The 22098-nt window shown below is 48.2% G+C and overlaps 1 protein-coding gene across 4 annotated transcripts in view; it reads left to right on the forward strand.

Moving 5' to 3' along the window:
- Positions 1 to 1984: 1984 nt before the first annotated feature.
- The window catches only part of NTM (neurotrimin), a 356476-nt gene continuing 336362 nt past the window's right edge, over positions 1985 to 22098 (forward strand). For all 4 annotated transcript variants that reach the window (XM_084868345.1, XM_084868346.1, XM_084868347.1 and 1 more), the window contains exon 1: positions 1985 to 2272. In XM_084868345.1, coding sequence (XP_084724471.1) covers positions 2106 to 2272 — 167 coding nt within the window. In that variant the 5' untranslated portion in view covers positions 1985 to 2105. The remainder of the gene's footprint in view (positions 2273 to 22098) is intronic.

Genomic DNA, 22098 nt, shown 5'->3' on the forward strand with positions numbered 1-22098 from the left:
GGGGGAAAGCTACAGTTGCTGCCTCTCCATCTCCAGGTAGAATATGAGTCAGGGCAGGGAGCTGGGATGTGGAATCTGGGACAAGACCCCGTGGCAGAGCTAACCCTGATGGCAGGCTGGGCTGCTTCCGGCTTCTCTCCTGCTCAGGAGACAGGCCCAGGAAGGAGCACGCACCACATCCCATCAGAGCTGAAGTGAAGAGAGAAATAACAATGTAGGTTCCCAGGGACCTGCAGCATCCAGAGAGGGGACCGGGCGTGAACTGAGAAGAATTCCGTTTTCTCCCAGGTTTCAAAAATGTGAGAAACACACCCCTCCGAGTGAAATCATCTCTGCAAGAGTGTGAGCCCAGGAAACTGGGGAGCCCCCTGCAAGCCTAAGGGAAGAGGCTCCAGCTCCCTCCGGCGGGGGCACTTTTGTAGGCCCAGCATCTGCGAATGCAGACACCACCAGAATGAGGAATGTAAGTCAGTGTCAGGACTTGAGCAAGATTCTGATGCGATTTTTGCCAGCTTCACACATGCAGAGGCTTCTGCGATCCTGCGTTTGTTTTGTAGACGGAAGATCTTTATTTAGAGAGGTGGTGTTGACTATGGTATTTTAAACTAGCTTTTTCTTTTTGGGGGCTGGGGGTGGGGGCTGGGAGATGGGCGTGGACTATTGACTAAAAATGAGATTCCTCTAAAATATCCTCCCCAAACTCCAAATGTACCCTACATGCTAATGCCATGAATGCAATCATTTTAAAGGCGCCCGTATGCATGCTGCAGGGTTTTCCTGTCCTGCTTCCTGAGTTGGTGACCCTGATCCAGATGTCTCTGCTTATGCAAACAGAGGCGTGTGGCAACTTTGCCTTCTTCATTTGGGGGAAGTGACGGGTTTTTTTTTTTTCAAGGCTGGGAGATGGTTAAACAGCTCGCCTCTGCTGGCGCACTGCTGCTGGTGGTGGCTGCGCGGCGCGGCGGGGGTTAAGGTGGGCGCCCGCCCGCGCCCCGCGCCGCCCGCCCGCCCGCCCGCCCGCCGGGATGAGCGCGCAGTCCGCCCGCTTGCGTGGCGCCCGCATCCGAGAAAGTGGCGGTCAGTGATGGAGCTGCTGCCATGACAACCCCGGCGGTCGGGGCCCGTGCGCTTTGGGGCTGCTCCGGGGAGGAGGAAGAAGGCGGCGCGGAGGCCGGGGGCGGCCGCTGAGCGTGGCGTCCGCGCGCGGCTCCGGTGCCGGCTGCGCCTCGCTTTCCCCAGCGATCGAGGGAGCGAGCGATCGGGGGGCCGCCGAGGTCTGGTCTCTGGTCCGCTGCCTCCTGACGGCTCCTGCCTGGACCGCCGGGGCCACTGCCTCCACCGAGACCTGCTCCATCGCAGCAGCAGCTGCTGCTCCGATTTCGGCTCCGAGGAAGTTGACCCGGGCGGGCGGGCGGGCGGGCGGCTGCGGCAGCATCTCCGTCCGGAGCGCGGTCCCTGCGCAGCCCGCTCCCCCTCGCACACCCCCCGCTGCTGCCTCCTGCGTGCCCCACTTTCCGATTGCATCCGCTATTGTCACCGATCGCATCTCGCCGGCCATCCTGCCTCCGAAACTTACAAAGAAAGTGCTGGATCTCCCCTGGCTGGCGCCGAGGGATTGCAGCCTGCTCTGCGTAGCCGGATCGGACCCACCCTCTGCTACCCTTCGGGTACCCAAGTGCTTATGCCACCCCGAAGTGCCATGTGGAAACGGTTTGCGGGAAGAAGAGACCTCTGAGAAGTGCCCGTGCCTCGGCATCTGCCCGGAGCTTCTTCCCCTTTCCCCGGCCGGAGCTGCACCCAGGAAGCCCCGTCTGGCTCTCCCAGGCTGGAGCGCTGAGCTGGGTTTGAGGGAGGACTATTAGACTCGGAGGAGGAGTCTGCGCGCTTTTCTCCCAGAAAGAAAGAAAGAAAAAACAAAACAGGAAGAAAAAAAAAAAAAAAAGAAAAAAAAAGAGAAAGAAATCCGCGCCTCTCCATCGCCGCTAGTTCTCTGCTGGGTCCGAGCTCGCCCGCACCCCACCCACTTCCTGCGCTCGCCCCGGGGGCGTGTGCCGCGCGGCTGCAGCTGCAGGAGGAGTTCTGGGAAGTTGTGGCTGCCGAGGAGGATGGGGGTCTGTGGGTACCTGTTCCTGCCCTGGAAGTGCCTCGTGGTCGTGTCTCTCAGGCTGCTGTTCCTTGTGCCCACAGGAGTGCCGGTGCGCAGCGGAGATGCCACCTTCCCCAAAGCGATGGACAACGTGACGGTCCGGCAGGGGGAGAGCGCCACCCTCAGGTAGGGAGCTGCATTTCTTCTGTGACTTGACATTGACTCGGAAAGGGGGCTGGGGTCTCAGAGAGGGAGAGGGGTGTGAGTGTGTGCAACAGAGCTCAGATGAGCCAGATGCGATGCTGATGTGATGTTGGTAGTGTCATGGGGACCTCTCAGAGCTGTTTCCCCAACACTGGCTTCCTTGGTCGGAGGCTTGGGAGGCTTGAGGGGGTGGCTGGGCCACCAAGTCCCTAGGATTGGGGACCATGGGACTCCCAGGCTGGTGGCCATGGTGGCCGGGGCCTGGATGGAGCTCCGGGTCAACTGTCTTCTCTGAAGTTAATGAGCCCCAAAGGACGGGGCTGGCTTCCTGTGCCCTCACTCTGCCCACGGCACGGGGAGTTAGTTGCCAGCTGGGCCCTGACCTCTGGCAGAGCTGCTGTTTTGCCCCGGGCCTGGCTGTGGGGCTCTCTTGGGGGCCTCCAGGCCACTAGCTGGTGGGCAGGAGGGCATGCGTTTCCCGCGTGAGCATGGCTTTCTGAGACCTAAATGGTGGAGAGGCGTCTGGTTTGTCTGTGGGAAACAGCGTTTGTCTGGGTAACGGTGCTCTGGGTGTTGTCCGCCAGCACTAAGTCATCTATGGGCAGGAGCTGAGGTTCAGTGTTGAGTCAGGTCCTGCTTGGCCTCTGGGGTTAAGGTTTACAGCAACTGGAGGAGGAGGAGGAAGAGGAGAAGGATGAGGAGGAGGAGACTCTTGGTTCTGTTTTGTGCCTGCTGAAATGCTGACTCGATTTCCTACAAACTATTCCACTCAGGGGCAATTGCCATGGAATCTCACTCTGGAATTTGATGAGAGAGTCAGCCTACGGTAGAAGCTGGGAAGATGGATGGGGAGAATGATTTCCCTATGTCTCTTTGACGGAATGTGCCTTTTTAAATAAAGTTTTCCAAACTGGGGCCACTGAGGCAACGTTGACCGTATGCCCATCCTTTGCGCGTGACGGTTCTTGGCGCTGGTGTCCACTGTTTGGCCCCCTGGTGACCGTTCTTCCCGGATTGGATTGGATTGTCTGTGGATGACGCACTTAAAGCAATACTCAGGGGATGGGAAACGGGGAGGAGGAGGCACTGGGGGGTCATTGCCAAAGGAAGTGTGTGACTTAAGGACTCATGCAAGACCTACAAAAATCCTGTGCGCCTTTGATTTTGGGGAGCTCACTCCCATTGCCTTAGTCACTCCTTCGTTCCTGAAATCAGCCTCTCCCACTATGTCCTTTGGGGACTATTTTGAAGGAAGGTTAAGCATCTACCTGCCTCCCGCCCTGAAAGAACTGTGCATCTGCTTTATAAAGAGATTCAATGTTGCCGAAGCCGGTTTTGCTCAGTGGTTAGAGCATCTGTCTGCGAACTGAGGGGTCCCGGGCTCGATTCCAGTCGGGGGCATGTACCTTGGTTGTGGGCACATCCCCAGTGGGGGGTGTGCAGGAGGCAGCTGGTCGATGTTTCTCTCTCATCAATGTTTCTGGCTCTCTATCCCTCTCCCTTCCTCTCTGTAAAATATCAATAAAATATATTAAAAAAGAGAGAGAGAGAGATTCAACGCGAACTCCACATGTGCCTTGATTTCAGAGCACTTAAGAGGAAAACAAAAATGAACTTCTAAAGCAATGTGGTCCATGCCATTTAGTGTTCTCTGGGTGCCCCCTTGTCCCTAATCTTTGGCTACGAGGAGTAACAGCCCGAGAGATAAAATAGAGACACTGGCACAGGGAGAACATTTTCTAAAGAAATGGGGTGGTCTTTTCAATGGGAAGGTGGGAGGTAGCTGTTAGAGAAATAGAAATAGCAAAGGAGGCCAAAACCGGTTTGGCTCAGTGGATAGAGCGTCGTCCTGCGGACTGAAGGGTTCCAGGTTCGATTCCAGTCAAAGGCCATGCACCTTGGTTGCGGACACATCACCGGTAAGGGGGTGTGCAGGAGGCAGCTGATCGATGTTTCTCTCATCGATGTTTCCAGCTCTCAATCCCTCTCCCTTCCTCTCTGTATAAAATCGATAAAATATATTAAAAAAAATAGCAAAGGATCCCTGACAGATAGTAGCTCCCACATTATGGGCACACAAGGGGCGCTGGACAGGCCAGGATCTGGCTGGTCTCTCAGGGCATTCCCCAGCTCCATGGAAACCAGAACGCCCCAGAGAGTGTCTGAAGTTAGCAGATGCTCAGCCAGGGGATGGGCCTGGTTTAGGAGCAGCTTCTCTTTAAAATCAGGTTTGTATGTACTGGCTGGTTTCTTTTTCTTTGTCTTTCTTTCCATGCCTCTTCTCTCGCTCCCCCCCCCCCCCCACACACACACACACACTCTTGGGGATCCCTCTCTCTGTCTCTTTTGGGCATTCATGTTTGTTTGCATCTTCACACATGCTGGAGGCACACTGGCCTTGTTTGGGTGCAGATTGAGGAAGTGGGATGTGGTGGGACTTCCTGTCCAGCCCCAGCCCCGCCATGGCACACAAAGGTCCGCCTGGACCAACTCCTGCCATCTGTGCCAGCCCCTGGGCTGACTGTCTTTCTGACATCAGGAGAAGAACCTCCCACTGAGCCCAGCCTTCCAGGGTGGGGGTTAGTGGAACTTCAGTCTGCCTGACAACAACCCGTTGGCCATGGGCCCGCTTTAGATGGGAAGCGGGCTGCGGGGGTAGCAGGGCCTGCATAGAAGATGCTTCCACCTCAGCAGGAGCATCCTGACTCTTCTCAGGCCCTGATGCACTGGGACAAGGAAGGGTCCCGTGGTGGGTGGACCTTTGAGGAGTGGGAGCCCTTGACCTCTCCACACAGGCTCTGCATTCTGTACCGAGAAACAAGTAGGAATTGTAGAGTGTATTTTGTTTACATAAAATTTGCACATGACCTGATTTCAGATGTCAACAATCTAGTGGTTCAGGGCTCTGAGTTCTTTTTCTTTTTTGCTTTTTGTGTGTCCCTGTGGGTCTCTTTTTTCTTTTTTCCTCCCTCGTTTCCTCTCTCCTTCCCTTTCTCCTTGTTTGGTTCGGCACGTGACCAAACTACACAGAAAGAACCACAAGGAGAGAGGCCCTCAGCACCTCTGCTCTGCCTGAGAGCCACCCTACGCTGGCCACATCTCCCTGGTTGACAATGAGGCCAATGCTTGTAGTTTCCTTCTCAACCAGCAGAGGGCTTTCTGCTCTGATTTCATTTTCTTCTGCTTTGTTCTCTCCAGTTTCACTTTCTGAGGTTTTTCAGTCCCCACAGAATGATTGCCTCCGCAGCGATTCTAGTGTGAGGAAACTTTTAAAGATGTTTTATTTCATCTAATTAGCACTAATGATCCTTGTGGAGGTATTGGGAAACCTTTCACCTAATGTGCCATCAACGGCCTGAAAAAAATTGCAATTTGTAGTCTCCCACTCTTTCTGCCCTTCTGCTGATAGTATATGCATATTTTCAAAAGGGTGAGGTTACATAGAACAGGATGTTCAGTAAAAAAAAAAAAATCAAGGTTTGTTAAGCATTCACTATTTGGTAGGGAGTATTCTAAATACTTTATATAATATCTCACCCATCATCCAAACTCATAATATTAGCATTTAACCCTAATAAAAATCCCTACCATGCAGGTGCTATTATTATCCCAGTTTGCAGATGAGGAGACTGAGGCGTGGAAAATGGAATCATTATGATTAAGGTTGCACAGTTAGGAAGTTTTGAAACCATAGTGTGTGGCATTAATAATAATAATTTTTAGTAAGATTATTATTTAGTAAGTCACTGGCCAGTTATTGCCTGAAACATTTCTTATACATGGTAACATTTAATTCTCACAACAACTCTCTGAACTAGACTTAATTATTCCCATTTTATCGATGAGAAAGCTGAGGCCCAGAGAGGCTAAAATCACGCAAGTGATGGGATGTCAACTCAGGACTTTGCATCTTGACATTGTACAGCAGCCTTCTCCAACGTATTCTCTCTTCCATGCTGGTACTTAACCTCTCCCTGATTCATTTCAGCGTATATTGTGTGGTTTACCTCTCTGCCTTCTTCCTGCCTTTGGACTGGGGGCAGTTAGCTCTTAAAAAGCAGAGATCATGTGATTCTGTGAGCCCAGGGCACTTCTGAATATCCACTGAACAAATGAAACCGATGACAATGAACCCAAACTCTCCCCAGCCTATATTCAATGTGTCCCCTTACCACATTTCTCCGTCATTGGATTTTAAAATGCAGCTGTGGCCAATCAGCGGAGATTTATTGAGTGGTTCTTACACGAAGGCCACTGAGCTGGGTGTTGGGGTGTAAAATGGCATGTGGTGTGGACTCCCAGATGCAGGACCTTGGGTCCAACTCAGAAGGCGGGCTGTGGGCTGTGGGCAGCAGAGGCAGAGTGCCCATGGACAAGTGCATGGTGGAGAAGAGTGCTCCCCTCTGGGGCAGGACAGCTCTGCTGAGGAGCACAATGAGGAGGCAGCAAGAGCAGCAGAGCCTGGGGCCCATCTGTGTGGGTGTCATTAATGAGAGACTGCCATTACATGCCCCTGTGTTACTGGGCAACTTAGCTGAATGTGTTTCCTGTGTTTATAGATCCCCCAAATATTTCCTTGGCTCATCTGGAAAGTGAGTCCAGGAGGCTGAGCTACACCCTGGTCCTCTGCCTAGACTCTGGATTTTGCCACGGTGATTTTTTTTTTATTATTTTTATTTTGGTGGGGAGGAGATGAGTGACTAAAACATCTGAGAAGTGTGCTGGGTTGAAGTTGAGTTTTGATGTAGCAGCTCCACGGAACAGCACAGAATCATGTGGTTTTGATACTTGAGAAAACTCAGCGAGTCCCCTTTCAGAGGCTGAAAGGCCTGGCACTTTATTTCTATCTCATAAACCACTTAGCATTGCATTTTTAGAACAATGGAGTCTGTTAGTCTGTCCAGCTACCGCATGGCCTCTGGAAGCCAGAGTGATGCCCTCTGCAGAGTCACATCCCAATACCCAGCACGAGACATGGCGCCCATGGTTTGTGCTAATGAAGTCTGAGTGGCTGTCCTCCCGGCTTGCTTTCTGAGTCAGGAACACAGAAAGCTCGTCCTTGCCACAAAGCTTTTGCACTCACGGTTCCACTGCTGGGAATGCCTCTCCTCCAGGCCTGCTTCCGTGGGCAGTTGTTTACCATCTTGGCCCTCGCTCATGGGGGACCCTCACTGAAATCTTTCTGGACACTCACATGAAGGGACCCACCACCACTGCCACCAGCCCTACAGCAGCAGGTCATCCGGGATTATATCTTTGGAGCAGTCACCTATGTCAGAACGTGTTCCCTTTCTGTGTTCATGCTCTGTTTTCCCCAATTGGGCTGTCATTTCCTCAAGTGGAGATACCTTCTCTGTCTCGCTCTCCATGATGTCTGGCATAGAGAAGCTGCTCAGAAGAGAGGTGTCGCATGAATAAATGAAGGACTTGGTCTCTGAGATGAAGATCTTCTTCTATTCTGCCCTTTTCCTTTAGTTGTCTTGTGATGGCCTTGCCCCAATCTATAGCTGTCCAGATTGTGCCGCTGTGCATGGTGGCTCTTCTCTGCAGGACGAGGCTGCTCTTGAGGACCTGAGTGGCTGAGCTGGTGTCTCTCTGTCCAGGACACAGATGGGCTGTGTCAAGGTGCCTGTGATTTCATCGCTGCATCCACGACACACACCCTCTTTCTGCCAGCTTGCTCCCCTAGCCAGCACCTTTGAAGAAATGCCACTCGCTGTTGATGTGGCCAACCTCAGGTGGACCTCAGGGAAGCTGGCATTTCCAGATAAGAAGGAGATCAGAGAAGCAGGTCTCTGCCAACCCTGCTCTCTCTCTACTTGGAGTTGCTGGCAGTGGCTGTCTCGTGGTGTAACTATTGACCTGTTGTGGAGGAGTTAACTCATTCGGAAGAGCAGTGTCACTCAGGAAGCCTGTGCCGTTCTCATTGCCCTGCCCCCTTGGCAGAGCCACCACCCCGTGCTCACCTCCGGGGCCTGCCAGGCATCCAGCCGGCGGACCGTGGCTCCAAAGAGCATGGACAGATGGGGCTGCAGAGGGAGGCTCCTGGAAGCTCACTCAGTTGGTGTAAGGAGCCAAAAACTAAAATGGGAAAACGAAAAAGCCAACCAACCACGGGGCAGAAGGAGAACCCGGGTGCCCGTTGTCAAGGGAACCTAAGGAAGGGTGCAGAGGGACACCAGGTCTCCAGCACGCCTCACCTGCATGCATAGGTATTTACAGAAATGCTTCTTTTGTTCTTAGAAGGATTACCGAGACCAGGGAGTTTGGCCACCTGGCTTTACAGATACTGAGGCTTGTGACAATGAGTCTCAAACAGGATGTCTTTCTGAAAAGGCTAGAGGGAGCTGACACCCAGCCCACACTCACTTAATCTAGTGTGAGCCCTAGTCTAAGCCACCTGCGCCCAGAGGAAGGCCCCTTTCCCCCACTGAGTACAAAACGCTTGACACTGACCGTGTTTCTGGGGCAGTTAGCTAATGTGTATTATCATGTACTCTCCTGACTGCTGGTTTTACCTGCTAGAGTGTCTGCCTTCTTAGCCCTTAAGCTCCGCCTCTGAGTTTGTCTGGGGCAGCTCTGTTTACTAGGTGTCAGGTGCTGAGCATGCTACTGACAGGTCTTATTTGATCCTCATAGTTGCTCCATGAAGTGGATCCAATGACTGTTCCAGTTTTACAGAAACCAAAACAGAGGCAAAGAGAGGCATTTCCCAAATCACACAGTCACATGGTGGCCGATCCTGGGACGTCTGACTTCTAAGCTCGTTCTCTCTCTCTCTCTCTCTCTCTCTCAACAAAGGGATGGTTTCCTATTATCACTTCTTCATTGCCAAGTTCTTCTCTTCCTAGAAAGGCACTTTGGTTTTTCTTTCTTGTCCTGGAGCACAAGAATTTTTTTTTTTTCTCTAGAAGTATGTTAGAACTAAGTGTGGGAGTATATAAGGTTGTATGTGGTTTGTGGATGATCCCCTGGCCTCCAAGGGTCCCTTGCTGTCTGCGAACCCTTAGAATTTCCATAGTTTGTTCAGAGTAAGACTTTCATTCTAGGTTCTTCAGAAGATCAGCAACCTTGGACTCTCTCACGGAGAGTGAATACTTACGCAGATGTTACCATGTTTTTCTCTGGAATGGGACATTAAACAGATCCAGGTGGAAATGTGGCTCTCGGACTGGTCTGAAAGCCAGCCTACCTGGATGCCCTGGTGTAGGGGGCAGAGTGGGTGGGGCCTCGACCTATCAATCTCCTTCTTTGTTGTGCTACAAGTAGGATCATTGGCATTTATTTTGGGGGAACTCTTGGGGGGGGGGATGCCATTAATATTAATAGCATATTTATTCTAAGTACAGAGTCTCCATGGTAAATTATAACATTGTCCTTGAATTATCCCAGGTCAGTTTGCTTCCCCGGGAGCAGGTTGATGGGTTCTACTCTGTGTAATAGGATACTGAAAATAAATAAATAATGCCTTTAACATCACATAGATGGCCAAGTAAAACCATTTTTTTTTTAAGGAAAAAAACACACAACTCTTTGGGTTTAGGTTGTAATTTCAAATAGCCTGTGTGAGGCAAGAGAGAGGCATAAGCAATAGGAATGTTTAATGGAAACACATCGATGGAGACAAAGATCTCTCACCAGCAGGACGTTACTAACTCATTCCATCAGGGGTGGTATGCCAGGAAGAAGACTGCCAGCCAGGATTCCCAGAGTCCTTTTTGCAGGTATTATACTTACCATGTGTGATCTTGGACGAAACTTTTAATCTCTCTGTGTAAAGGGGGAAGTCATTTCCTACCTCAAATGGCTCTTTTGGGTTAAAATTAAAGGACATAAAGCTTAGTGCTTAATTACAACTTACTTTTTACATGCATACACACACATGCCTATATCGTATACATGTGTATTCCTGCATTTAGCAATTTTCGTGAAAAGTACTGTAGCCGAAGCACCCATGTAGCTACACCCACGTACCGTGTCTTGCTTCTGAGAGATCTTGGCCAGAGGAATGCCTCCCCGCCTTCCTGGAATTATACTTTTCAGTGTTCCTCTTCCACATCTGTTTCTATTCTAGGCAACTTCTCCAGTTCAAATAATTTCCTGAGCTATTTTATTTCAGAGAGGGAGTAAGAAGACAGGTATTTCTCTATTTTTCATAACAGGATTGCTACATAGCAAGTTATGACAGTTCATGGCTCTGAAGATTAATTTCCTACCAGAACAAACCATCCAGAAGGTTCTGTGGAGCCAGGTTTATTGGAAACAAATAGGGGGGCCAGGAATTTATGTGTAGATTTAGAATGTAGAGACTATTTTCCTTGCAAGACTTTTTTTTTTCTATGATAATTCACTGGAGGTAAGGAAGCCGTTGCTTGCAGGGGTTTTAGCCCTCACAGTTTTAATGTTCTCTGATGGCATTTACCCTTCATTCACTTCTTCTGTTCACAGGAGTGTAGCTCAGGGCTTGCACGGGGATGGTGAAAGCAGAATAAGGAGGGAAGGCTGCATTTGGTAACTTTTAAAAAATATATATATTTCATTGATTTTTTTTATAGAGAGAAAGGGAGAGAGATAGAGTAAGCAACATCGATGTGAGAGAAACATTCATCAGCCGCTTCCTGCACAGCCCCAATGGGGATGTGCCCGCAACCAAGGTACATGCCCTTGACCGGAATCAAACCTGGGACCCTTGAGTCTGCAGGCCGACGCTCTATTCACTGAGCCAAACCTGTTTCGGCATTGCATTTGGTAACTTTTCTCACATGCAAATCTGGGGCAAGACCAGTGTGTCTGGCATTAGCAGATGATCTCCCAGCTCACTGATGGAACCACCAGAGTAGTCTCACGTCAAGCTGACGCCATGGGTATAAATTGGTTTAAATTACGTTTAGCAGCCTCAGCCTCTCATGCTCTGTTTTCCCCAAATCTCATTGCTTCATGTGGTTAAGTTTGTTTGGGTTCATTTGGGTGCCTTTGACCAGCTTGCTGTCTTGTCAGCATGAGATGTTTTAGCTGCAAAAGCTTTTGGGGGGTTAGAATTGTCTTATAAAATGAAAAACGAACATATGACTTAACCTTGCAATGTTGTCGACGGTTTTTGCAAAGAATAACATTTGTAACGAGAACAGCATCAGCCACTAAACTGGTGGAAAAATGATAAAGCTGAAATTAGCCCTCAGACAAAGCTCTGTTTGCCCCGTGGAGGCAAAGGAAGGTGTAACGGTGTGAAAATAACTTCCTGATCTTGCCTGGATCTCAAATAACCTGTGGTGTAGTGGGTGCACAGAGAAGTGCTCTTACTCTTACAGTAATCATCTTTGGGGAAATTTACTCATCAGAAAAGCTGAATCTCAGTAATTCTAACTGGTTGGTACCTATGCGGAAGAAAGAAAGAATATATGCAGAGTATTTTTGATTTGCTGTAGTTGTTATACATAAAACCTAGAAAAAGCAACACTTTTGGTGTTGTGGGTTGAATTGCATCACCTTTCCTCTCCTCCTCTATCCTCCCCCCCCAAAAAAAAAAAAATTAAAAAAAAAAAAAAGAGCTGAAACAGTTTATCTCAGTGGATAGAGTGTCAGCCTGCGGACTGGAAGGTCCCAGGTTCGATTCCGGTCAAGGACATGTACCTTGGTTGCTGGCACATCCCCAGTGGGGTGTACAGGAGGCAGCTAATCGATGTTTCTCTCTCATCGATGTTTCTAGCTCTCTGTCCCTCTCCCTTCCTCTCTGTAAAAAAATCAATAAAATATATTAAAAAAAAAAAGATATGCTGAAGTCCTAGCACCCAGGACCTTGTAATATGATCTTCTATGGAAGTAGGGCCATTAAAGATGTAATTAGATATTTAAGCTGAATCCATGATAAAGTGGGGTGGGCCCCTAATCCAGTATAGCTGGTGGAGTCCTTGTAAGAAGATGACAATGTGGAGACAGGGTACACACATGGGGAAATGCCATGTGATGGTGAGGACTGATGGGAGTTATACAGCTGCTAGCCGAGGAATGCCAGCGATTGGAAGGAGCCACCGGAAACCAGCACCAGGCAAAGCAGCGTTCTCTCCCCCAGCTCCATAGGAAGCATGCCCTGCCAACACCTTCCTTTCAGAGTGCTGGCTTTCAGAATCGCGAGGCAGGAGATGCCTGTGAGTTCAGTTCATGATTCACTCTTATTTTTTTAAAATTTCTTTTTAAAATATATTTTTTTGATTCTTTACAGAGAAGAAGGGAGAGGAATAGAGAGGTAGAAACATCTATCAGAGAGAAACACTGATCAGCTGCCTCCGACCAAGATACATGCCCTTGACGGGAATTGAACCTGGGACCTTTCAATCCGCAGGCCGACACTCTAACCACTGAGTGAAACTGGCCAGGGAGGAATACCCCATTCTTAAAGAAGACTTTCTAGACCTGCCATAGGTGTAGCCATGCCCACCCATGTCACTCTGTCCCTGAGCTCACTTTAATTTTCTTCAAGCCCTCAGCACTCCGAAAACGCTGTTATTTCTCTGCCACTTATCCCCTCTCCACAAAATGTAAGATCTGCTAGGCCAGGGACTTTATGGCCCTCATTTATAGCGCTGAAATTACTGCCTGGAACACGGGATACAGTAAGTAATATTTGCTGAGTGAATGAAAAGTTTATTAGGAATAATAGCAAGCTGTTCTCGGCGAATATTATTTATTTATTTTTATTAGAAGGCAAGGCTCGGGCCTATCTCTGTCTTGGCATGAGTTTGGGTGTTCTTAACAGAACTCGGTCGGGGTGTATGTGACTGAGCATTGGTTTTTGTCTTCCAGAATAGTGAGTAGAACGGGACAGCAAGGTGGGACCCCTGGGACAGGGTGACACACTTCATAAAATCTGTACATGCAGAATCTAAGAGACCTTTACATCTCCACTTTGCCAAGAAGTCTTTAGAAAATCTAATAACCACCTAAAAATAAGGATTTGTGCCGAAACAGGTTTTGCTCAGTGGATAGAGTGTCGGCCTGCGGAGTGAAAGGTCCCAGGTTTGATTCCGGTCAAGGGCATATACCTTGGTTGTGGGCACATCCCCAGTGGGGGTGGAGGGGTGCAGGAGGCAGCTAATAGATGTTTCTCTCTCATCTATGTTTCTGACTCTCTGTCCCTCTATCTTCCTCTCTGTAAAAAAAAAAAAAAATCAATAAAATATAATTTAAAAAAATAATAAGCATTCGTTTCTAGCTGAAGGCCTATGAACCAGGGGGGAGGGAAGAAAGCCACAGCCAGGCAGAAATCAGGCTGCGAGCCTGACAGGTATCACATTATTGGACGTTTGTGATTTTATTGTAAGCTTTTTTATTAAGGGAATATTACTTTAAGGCTGTAAACCAGAGTGATTCCATGGAAGGTTTAGAACCAAACTGCTCCCTGGGTTCAAATCCTGGTTCAGCCACTTCTCAGGTGTGTGACCTTTGGCATATGGATTATAACCTCCCTGCCCCTCCATTTGGTCACTGTTTAAGGGAACTGGTGATGGGAATACTGAGGCGGGAGTGAAGTAGGAAGTGTTTAGGACAGGGCCTGCAGCTCATTGTGTGTGAGCTGTGCACCCCTGGGGAGGAACCAGGCGTGCGATGTGTCTGCTGTGGGCAGATTGCACTGCTTGAACCCAGGGCAGGAGGCGGGACTGAACATTGGGTCACATCTGGCAGCATCCTTGTGGAGGAGTGATTCTGAAAATGCTTGGCAAGTGTCTCTGTTTTTGGAACGTGAGTCATGACTGAGGGCTAGGATGACCTCTACTTTAGTCCTGCTTCTGAGGTCACCACGGGTTCTAGAACACAATTAGCTTGTCTAGCCTCAGTTTCCCTGTTTCTGAAATGAGAAGGCAGGGCCTGAGCTGCACTGCGCTGTTGGGTTCTTCACACTTGAGGGAGAGGTTCCCAGCTCTTTAAAAAGACTCGTTTATTCTCTTCCCTGGGCACAAAGCTCCATTGCAGTTCCCAGCCTCTCTTGAATTTAGGCACGGTCATGTGATGGAGTTCTACCCATAGGAGTGGGAGCGAAAGTTCTGTGTGGATGGGCCCATAAAATGCTCCCAGATGAAATTACTTCATGCTGTTTCTTCTTAGCCATCTGGATGCTGATGTCCAAAGTTACCTTGGAAACCCGCGTCCTATTTGGCAGATGCTCCTGCAACCAGGTTGTGAGATGCCTGCACAGAGCCAGCTTCTGCCCCACCCTGAAGGCTGACCCAGAACCGCCTGTGCTAGAATCCTGCACGAAGGAGAAACACACTTCTCTAGTGATAGGCTGCCTAGATATGGGAGTTCATTATTTTACAACTAGAGGTGAGGTGCACAAAATTTGTGCACAGGGGCAGGGTGTCCCTCAGCCTGGCCGGCACCCTTTTGCAATCTGGGACCCCTCAGGGGTCCCTAGGCCTGGATGGCAATCAGGGTCTATTGGGGTTTTCCTTCCCCCGGCTGCTGGCAGCTGGCCTCGCCCCCGCGCCCCCCTCCCCCCACTGCCACTGCCACTGCCACTGCTTGACATCTGTGCTGTGCTGTTCCCCACTCCATAGCTACCAGTCTCCTCCCTCTGCAGGTGACAAGGGTGGGGTGTGATCTCTTGGCTGGCCTGAGCCTCCCTCTGCAGGGCAATCATGGGGTAATGGTGGGCCCCCTGACCAATTGCATCTCACCCGCCTTGGCTGGCCTGATGCCAGTGTGTGTCATAGTGTGGCTGTCTGGAAGGTCGTCCAGACAGTGGTTCTGCTGTTCAGTCATTCACTCGATTTGCATATTATGCTTTTATTATTATTATTATTATTTAAAAAATATGTTATTGGTTTTTTACAGAGAGGAAGAGAGAGGGATAGAGAGTTAGAAACATTGATGAGAGAGAATCATCGATCAGCTGCTTTTTGCACCCTCCCCACTGGGGATGTGCCCGAAACCAAGGTACATGTCATTGACCAGAATCGAACCTGGGACCACCCAGTCCACAGGCCGACGCTCTATCCATTGAGCCAAACTTGTTTTGGCACTTTTATTATTATAGGTAGCTAGCCTTCACCTATGGGATTCACCACCATTATTTTCATTTGTTTTCTGATTTCAGCTGCATGAACATACACAGATGCATGCTTAAGATCCACCTGTAAGCACTCATTAATATTTCTTGGCAAGGCTTTGGGTGACTTTTGCACGGGGCTGAACGTGAGACCCGTGGCCTTTTTAAACTGAAGCCTCCAGGGCTTGCTTTTCCTTTCCTTGACTCTTTACTCTCAGAACCAAGTGGACCGTCTGCCTTCGTGACTCACAGGAGAAAACCAGGAACAAAGGACAGTCTTACTCCCATGTGAATGTGCAGGTGTCCTCAGCGGAGCCGGTGGAGACACTGCAATTAGGGAAGACACCTCTTAGGTGACAGCTTGCTCATTCATGGCCTGAGGTTTCTTATTTAGTGTCATCTTTTGTGCCAGAGAGATTCTGGCATTTCGTGTTTGACCTGACACCCAGCGAAGAGGCAGATGGGATGCTTTGTAGGCTTGCACTTAAAAATGTGGAATAGAAAGGAGGGAAGCTAAAACCCTTTGGCTCAGTGGATAGAGCATCAGCCTGTGGACTGAAAGGTCCCAGGCTCGATTCCGGTCAATGACATGTATCTTGGTTGTGGGCACATCCCCAGTAGGAGGTGTGCAGGAGACAGCTGATCGATGTTTCTCTGTCATCGATGTTTCTAACTCTCTATTCCTCTCCCTTCTTCTCTGTAAAAAAATCAATAAAAATATTTTTTTAAAATGTAGAAAAGAAGGGAGGGAAAACCATTGTCAGAGGTTAGGTTTGAGAAGAGCAGCCAGTGGTGAGGTGGTCCCGAGTACATCTGCTGAAGGGGAAAGGATTCTGTGACAGGGAAGGGGGAGGGCAGTGTGTGTGGGACATACAAGGACCCCAGGCATTACAGAGACATGGAGGTTCAGGGGGTGGTGAGGTCAGAGACCTGTCTCATTCTCACTGGCATCTCAGTATGCCCTGGAGGACTGGGCACCTGCTAGGAGTTAATGCCATCCTGGAGGTGCACAGAGGAGCTTTCCTGTGCCAATTCAGCACTCCTCACTGTCCCTCTTGGATATGCCAGGCACTTTGTAGTGATTTGTAGTGAAGGGAGACTGGGCTGTAGTCCCCACATTGGAAAACAGCATCCTCTCCCAGCATGCACCTTGTCCAGACCAGTCAGCAACAGCTTCCCTTCCTCAGGTCTGAGTCAGTCACTAGGGCTCCTGGTTGGATAGAGGAAGCTGTGCTGGTGCTGGTGTTTTTCTTCTTCTTCTTCTTCTTCTTCTTCTTCTTCTTCTTCTTCTTCTTCTTCTTCTTCTTCTTCTTCTTCTTCAAATTATTGATTTCAGAGAGGAAGGGAGAGAGAGATAGAAACATCAATGATAAGAGAATCATTGATCAGCTGCCTCCTGCATGCTCCCCCCTGGGATCCAGTGGGCAACCCGGCACATGCCCTTGACAGGAATCGAACCCGGGACCCTTCAGTCCGCAGGCTGACATTCTAGCCACTGAGCCAAACCAGCTAGGGTGGAAGCTGTGCTTCTTCACCTCCCTCCCTCAGCACCCATGAGCAGCACACACCTGCACAGGTGTACCCAGCAAGCCCAGCTGTCAGTCAGCATGGGAACAGACAAAGCATTGTGCCAGCAAGTACATGGTGGGTAAGGGCCATGTGACCCAGGTGCAGCGAGGGGGTGTTTGAAAGGTGGCCTGGAGCATGGCAGCGGGAAAAACGTTCGAGGCAGAGGACGTAACCAGCACCATGACCTGTTAAAAGAGGAGCAGGACAGGAAGGGGGCAGTCTCCAAACTGGAGAAGGGAAAGGAATGAAAAGAGACAGGTCTAGGGCCTTGAGTGACTGCGAGGACTAGGATAGCATCCAAATGAAGGAACAAGTTGATGAGGGCAGCACAAAGGCTAGGGGATGAGAAATAAATTTAAAATTCCCACAGAAACAAACATAGCACCTGCACCGGGTTTATTTGCTGTCGAGGATGCCTGGCGGTTTCCATGGGGACGCTCTCGGGGCTGGTCCAGCTTCCTGGTTCCGTGGCAGCCACTGCTGGGGCCCGGCCCCCGCCGCACACATGCCTAGCGGTGTGGACCTGGTGTTTCCTCACCGAAATGCCATCCGTCTTCGGGCTGTTATTCTTTGTCACTTTTATTTATCGCACCTGAAAGTGATACATATTTAAGATCTGAGGACTGTCCCATTTTGACGTGTTACCTGTTGTCATTTCCAGGATATTACATTGTGAAATGAGGCCGGCCTTTTTACGATCGTGTGTGTGGATGTATAAGCAGATGCATATTTGGAATTAATGGGCCCATAGAAATCAGAGATGGATTAGGCCTAATGAGCTGTTCAGAAGAATTATTTAGCACATATTTCATATCTCTATCCAGTAATCAAACCTACACACTGTGTATGCTAAGGAGGCAAGCAATTACCTTCCCCCCCCCACTCCTGAATTATTTCCATTTGTGCCTGAAAACTTAACATTTCACCCCGAAAGCGTTTTTGCACCAAACCTTATTAAGCATTCAGTTTGACATTTCCCTGCCCTTAGGGTTATATTCGGTATTGAAAAAATAGTTGCTTGGGTTGTTTCCATTAATATGTAGTTAGTAATTGGTGTCAGGCTCTGAGGACCCCATTGGGATGCTGGGCTGGCTCAGGCCAGGGGCGAGGGGTCAGTAGAGACTAAGTCCTGCCCCTCCCCCTTCCCTTCCAGTCCCTTGGAGAGTTGGCCTAGATGAGAGCATATTTACATATAAATTTTTTTTTTTGAATTTTCTGAGAGCGGGAGAGTTCCCGCTGCCTTCTGTTTTCACCTAAGGGTACCTTATATTACAGCTGGTGACCTTGCTGCTGGGAGACCGGGAAGATCTGGTTTTACACACTCTGGTCCTATTATTCCTTCAAGCACACATTTTGACAGACCTTCACATCCTATTCACAACATGGTTTCTCTACACACACAGAGGAAGAGGGAATGAAAGGTGGGATACTCGATAAGATGGAATTTGACCCAGGAAAGAATTGACTTTTTTTTTTTAGTATATTTTATTGATTTTTTTACAGAGAGGAAGAAAGAGGGATAGAGAGTTAGAAACATCGATGAGAGAGAATCATTGATCAGCTGCCTCCTGCACATCCCCCACTGGGGATGTGCCTGCAACCAAGGTACATGCCCTTTACTAGAATCGAACCTGGGACCTTTCAGTCCACAGGCTGACAACCTATCCACTGAGCCAAACTGGTTTTGGCAGGGGTGACGTTTTGAAGCTGTAACAGAGACATGAAATTATGGGACTTAAAGGAAGATCCAAAGATGGGCTAATACATCCTCAGCACCCAATAGTCCAGTGCCTACCTTGTGAAATTTCTTTACAATGAAGTTAGCTGCAGCACATAAATATAGATCCTAGGCATGTGTACTCACCTTTTGTCAGTCTTATACAAAACATGCTAATTAAGAATGTATTCAGCCGAAACCGGTTTGGCTCAATGGATAGAGTATCGGCTTGGGGACTGAAGAATGTATTCAGTGTGGTGGGAAAAAGACTCTGAAGTTGGGACAAAGTTGGGCTGGAACTTAACTTGATTTATGGAATTCACCTCTGTGAGCCTTTATTTTCTTATCTGTGAAATGGGGCTAAGTAGTACCTTAATAGCTACCTGACAGAGTGATTGTAAGAATGAGGTATAATATTAAAAACAAAACACTATATCACTACCAACATTTAATGTGACCTATTATTCTTTGATAAATGCTTTACCTGGACCATCCCATTAAATCACAATTATTTATAACAATTATATAAGATGACATGTAAAAACTCATGAGTTATGCCAGGCATAGATTAGGCATCAAGCATGTTATTTTCTATTAAGAATAGATTAAATTGGCACTAATGAAGTTAAAACTATCATGGAGAGAAGATGGGGGAAGATGGGTTCTCTCGCCCACATTCTGGCTCTTCGAAGAGGAATGTGTGTTACTTGTTGCCCAGGGATCGGTCCTCTTTCTCTCTGTTCACTTTTGACTCGCTGGCCTTTCCCATGAGGCCTGATTCCTCGTAGGCACTCAGTAAACGTTTAAGGAAATGTTCGCTTGTGTAGCACAATATTCTGCGTATGCTAGGAGCCAAATATATATTATTTTTCTTTTGATGATAATATATTTTATACATCAATGTGCCTATGACATATCTATGTATACAAATATAATAAACTGATCACCCCCGTGACTTCCATCCACTCTAAGAAATAGAACCTCTGATATTCTCACATATTTTATAACTTGTCTCTTCTGAGGATCTGACCACTGCCCTGAACTTATTTTTTTTTTTTTATCATTTCCTTTTTTTTTCTTTAGGATTTTACCAAATATATCAATGTTCTTAAACCATATGGTATCAAGTATTTTTTAAATTTTTCTTTATAGAAAAATAAATTTATTTATTGTACAGTAAATATTTTTCATTATTTTGTTTTCTAATAATTTGAAATGAATACTGCCTTGAATATGAATAAAGGCAGAATTCTGCCTGAGTCATTTCAGGTAATTAACTGGTCTACAACTCATCAATCAAAATGGTTCAATACTGTGAATGTGAGAGAGTGTGTGTGGTGTGTGTGTGTGTGCCTGCCTGCATGTGTGTACATAAACACCTGCTAAACATAGGAAACACAGAAGAGTCTTAAACCAAAACAGTAACTCTCATGTGTTTTCTGGGTAGTGGAATAAGTGGCTTTGACTTTCTTCTTGTATTTTCTATAATTATTAAATTAAAAAAATAAGTTCTAGTCTTCTAAAATCAGAATGAGGTCAACATATAAATAAAAGTGAAAATAGCCCTAACTTGTTTGGCTCAGTGGACAGAGCATTGGCCTGCAGACTGAAGGGTCCCAGGTTCGATTCCTGTCAAGGGCATGTACCTTGGTTGTGGGCACATCCTCAGTGGGGAGTGTGCAGGAGGCAGCTAATCGATGTTTCTCTCTCATCGATGTTTCTAGCTCTCTATTCCTCTCCCTTCCTCTCTGTGAAAAATCAATAAAAGATATTAATATATATATATATATATATATATATATATATATATATATATATATATATATATAAATATTTGGTTGCCTGGAACCCATCCTGCTTGGTCTGGATCATGGGTTCCAGCACCCCAGAAAGAGGCACAAAAGAATGCTACTGAGGTCTGGGAGGTCACTTGTAATCTGGGATGTGAGAGAATCACTGAAGGGCCACTGTAGTGGGGGGGGGGGGGCAGGAAGAAAAGAAAGCAAGATGGGACCTGAGTGTGTGAGGGGAAGGACAGAATAACACACTTTTGTGGAGCAGCAGGAGCGCAGGACTGGAAGCTGGCTGGGCCCTGGAGGGAGAGAGGGCAGTAGGGCTGTGGGCCTCCTGGGTGGTCTCTCACTGGTGGCCACACTTCAGGCCATCTCCAGTGGGAGCCTAACGCAGTTGGGTCTGTCTGTACAGATGGATGAATGAATGTTCTGTGTTTGACTTGACTCAGCAACTATTAACTATTTATTGTTTGCCAGGCACTGTTCTAGGCACTGAGCTACAGTGGTTAGCAAAACAGAACAATCCTAGGCCTCATGGAACTTCCCTTCCAGTGGGATAAGACAACGAACAAAATTACATTAAATATGGAGTAGATCTGCTGGTGATAATGCTGTGGAGAAGAATGAAGAGCGTGAGGAGGTAAAAAAGATGGATGAGGCCACCGTTTCAAATAGTGTGTCCAGGCAAGGCCAGATCCATTTCCCTTTGCTTATCAGTGCATGTTGAAGGGTTTAAATAATGATTTATTTTGATTGATTTCCAGAGAGAGGAAGGGTGAGAGAGAGATTGAAACTTCAACTGGTTGCCTCCCATATGCACCCCGACCTGGGATCCAACATGCAACCTGGGTGTGTGCCCTGACCAGGAATCACATCTGCCTCCTCTTGGTGGATGGACCATTGCCCCAACCAACGAAGCCACAGCCGTCAGGGCTTCTCTGTGTATTTTAAATTGTCAACAAAACAGGCATCGCATTTATTGTAACATAAGAAGAAACACATTAGAAAAGAATTAAAGATAACAGTTTAAGGCAATGTCTGCTTGTTTCAACATGCGAGGAAAAGCGATTGTACTGCAGTAACAGAAATATGTCTTTGTGTCTGAAACTCTCCCAGCCAGAATGTTGATCTCTATCACCCAGACGCTTTCCCTCTATCTTAATTGTCCTTGTCAGAAAGAAAGAACTGGAAGCCCTGGGCCCTGCTCTGTCATGGACAGGCTGCCTCTGACCAGCAGATGAGGAATAGGGAGATGGCGCTGGTTATTCATGGTGTAATGAGCACAGGCCTCTCATTGCTGGGTTTTGGGGGCACAGGGGTGAGTCCCACTGTGCCCTCCTCAGGAAGCTTTCTAGAAGGCTCTATGGCACTGAGTCTGAGCTAGTACAGGCACAGGTCCCTGGGAGCAGCCATCCTCAGGACGACTCTTAGCCAAAGGGCCTTTGGAACCAGATAGCACGGAGCCGGTTAACTGCCAGGACACCTATAGCCTCTTCAAAGCAGAAACCGGTTTGGCTCAGTGGATAGAGTATCAGCCTGTGGACTGAAAGGTCCCGGTTCGATTCCGGTCAAGGGCATGTACCTTGGTTGCGGGCACATCCCCGGTAGGAGGTGTGCAGGAGGCTTGATGAGTCTCTCTCTCATTGATGTTTCTAGCTATCCCTCTCTTTTCCTCTCAGTAAAAAAT

Source organism: Pipistrellus hanaki, assembly GCF_964339955.1.
Source record: "Pipistrellus hanaki genome assembly, chromosome: 19".
Taxonomy (NCBI): domain Eukaryota; kingdom Metazoa; phylum Chordata; class Mammalia; order Chiroptera; family Vespertilionidae; genus Pipistrellus; species Pipistrellus hanaki.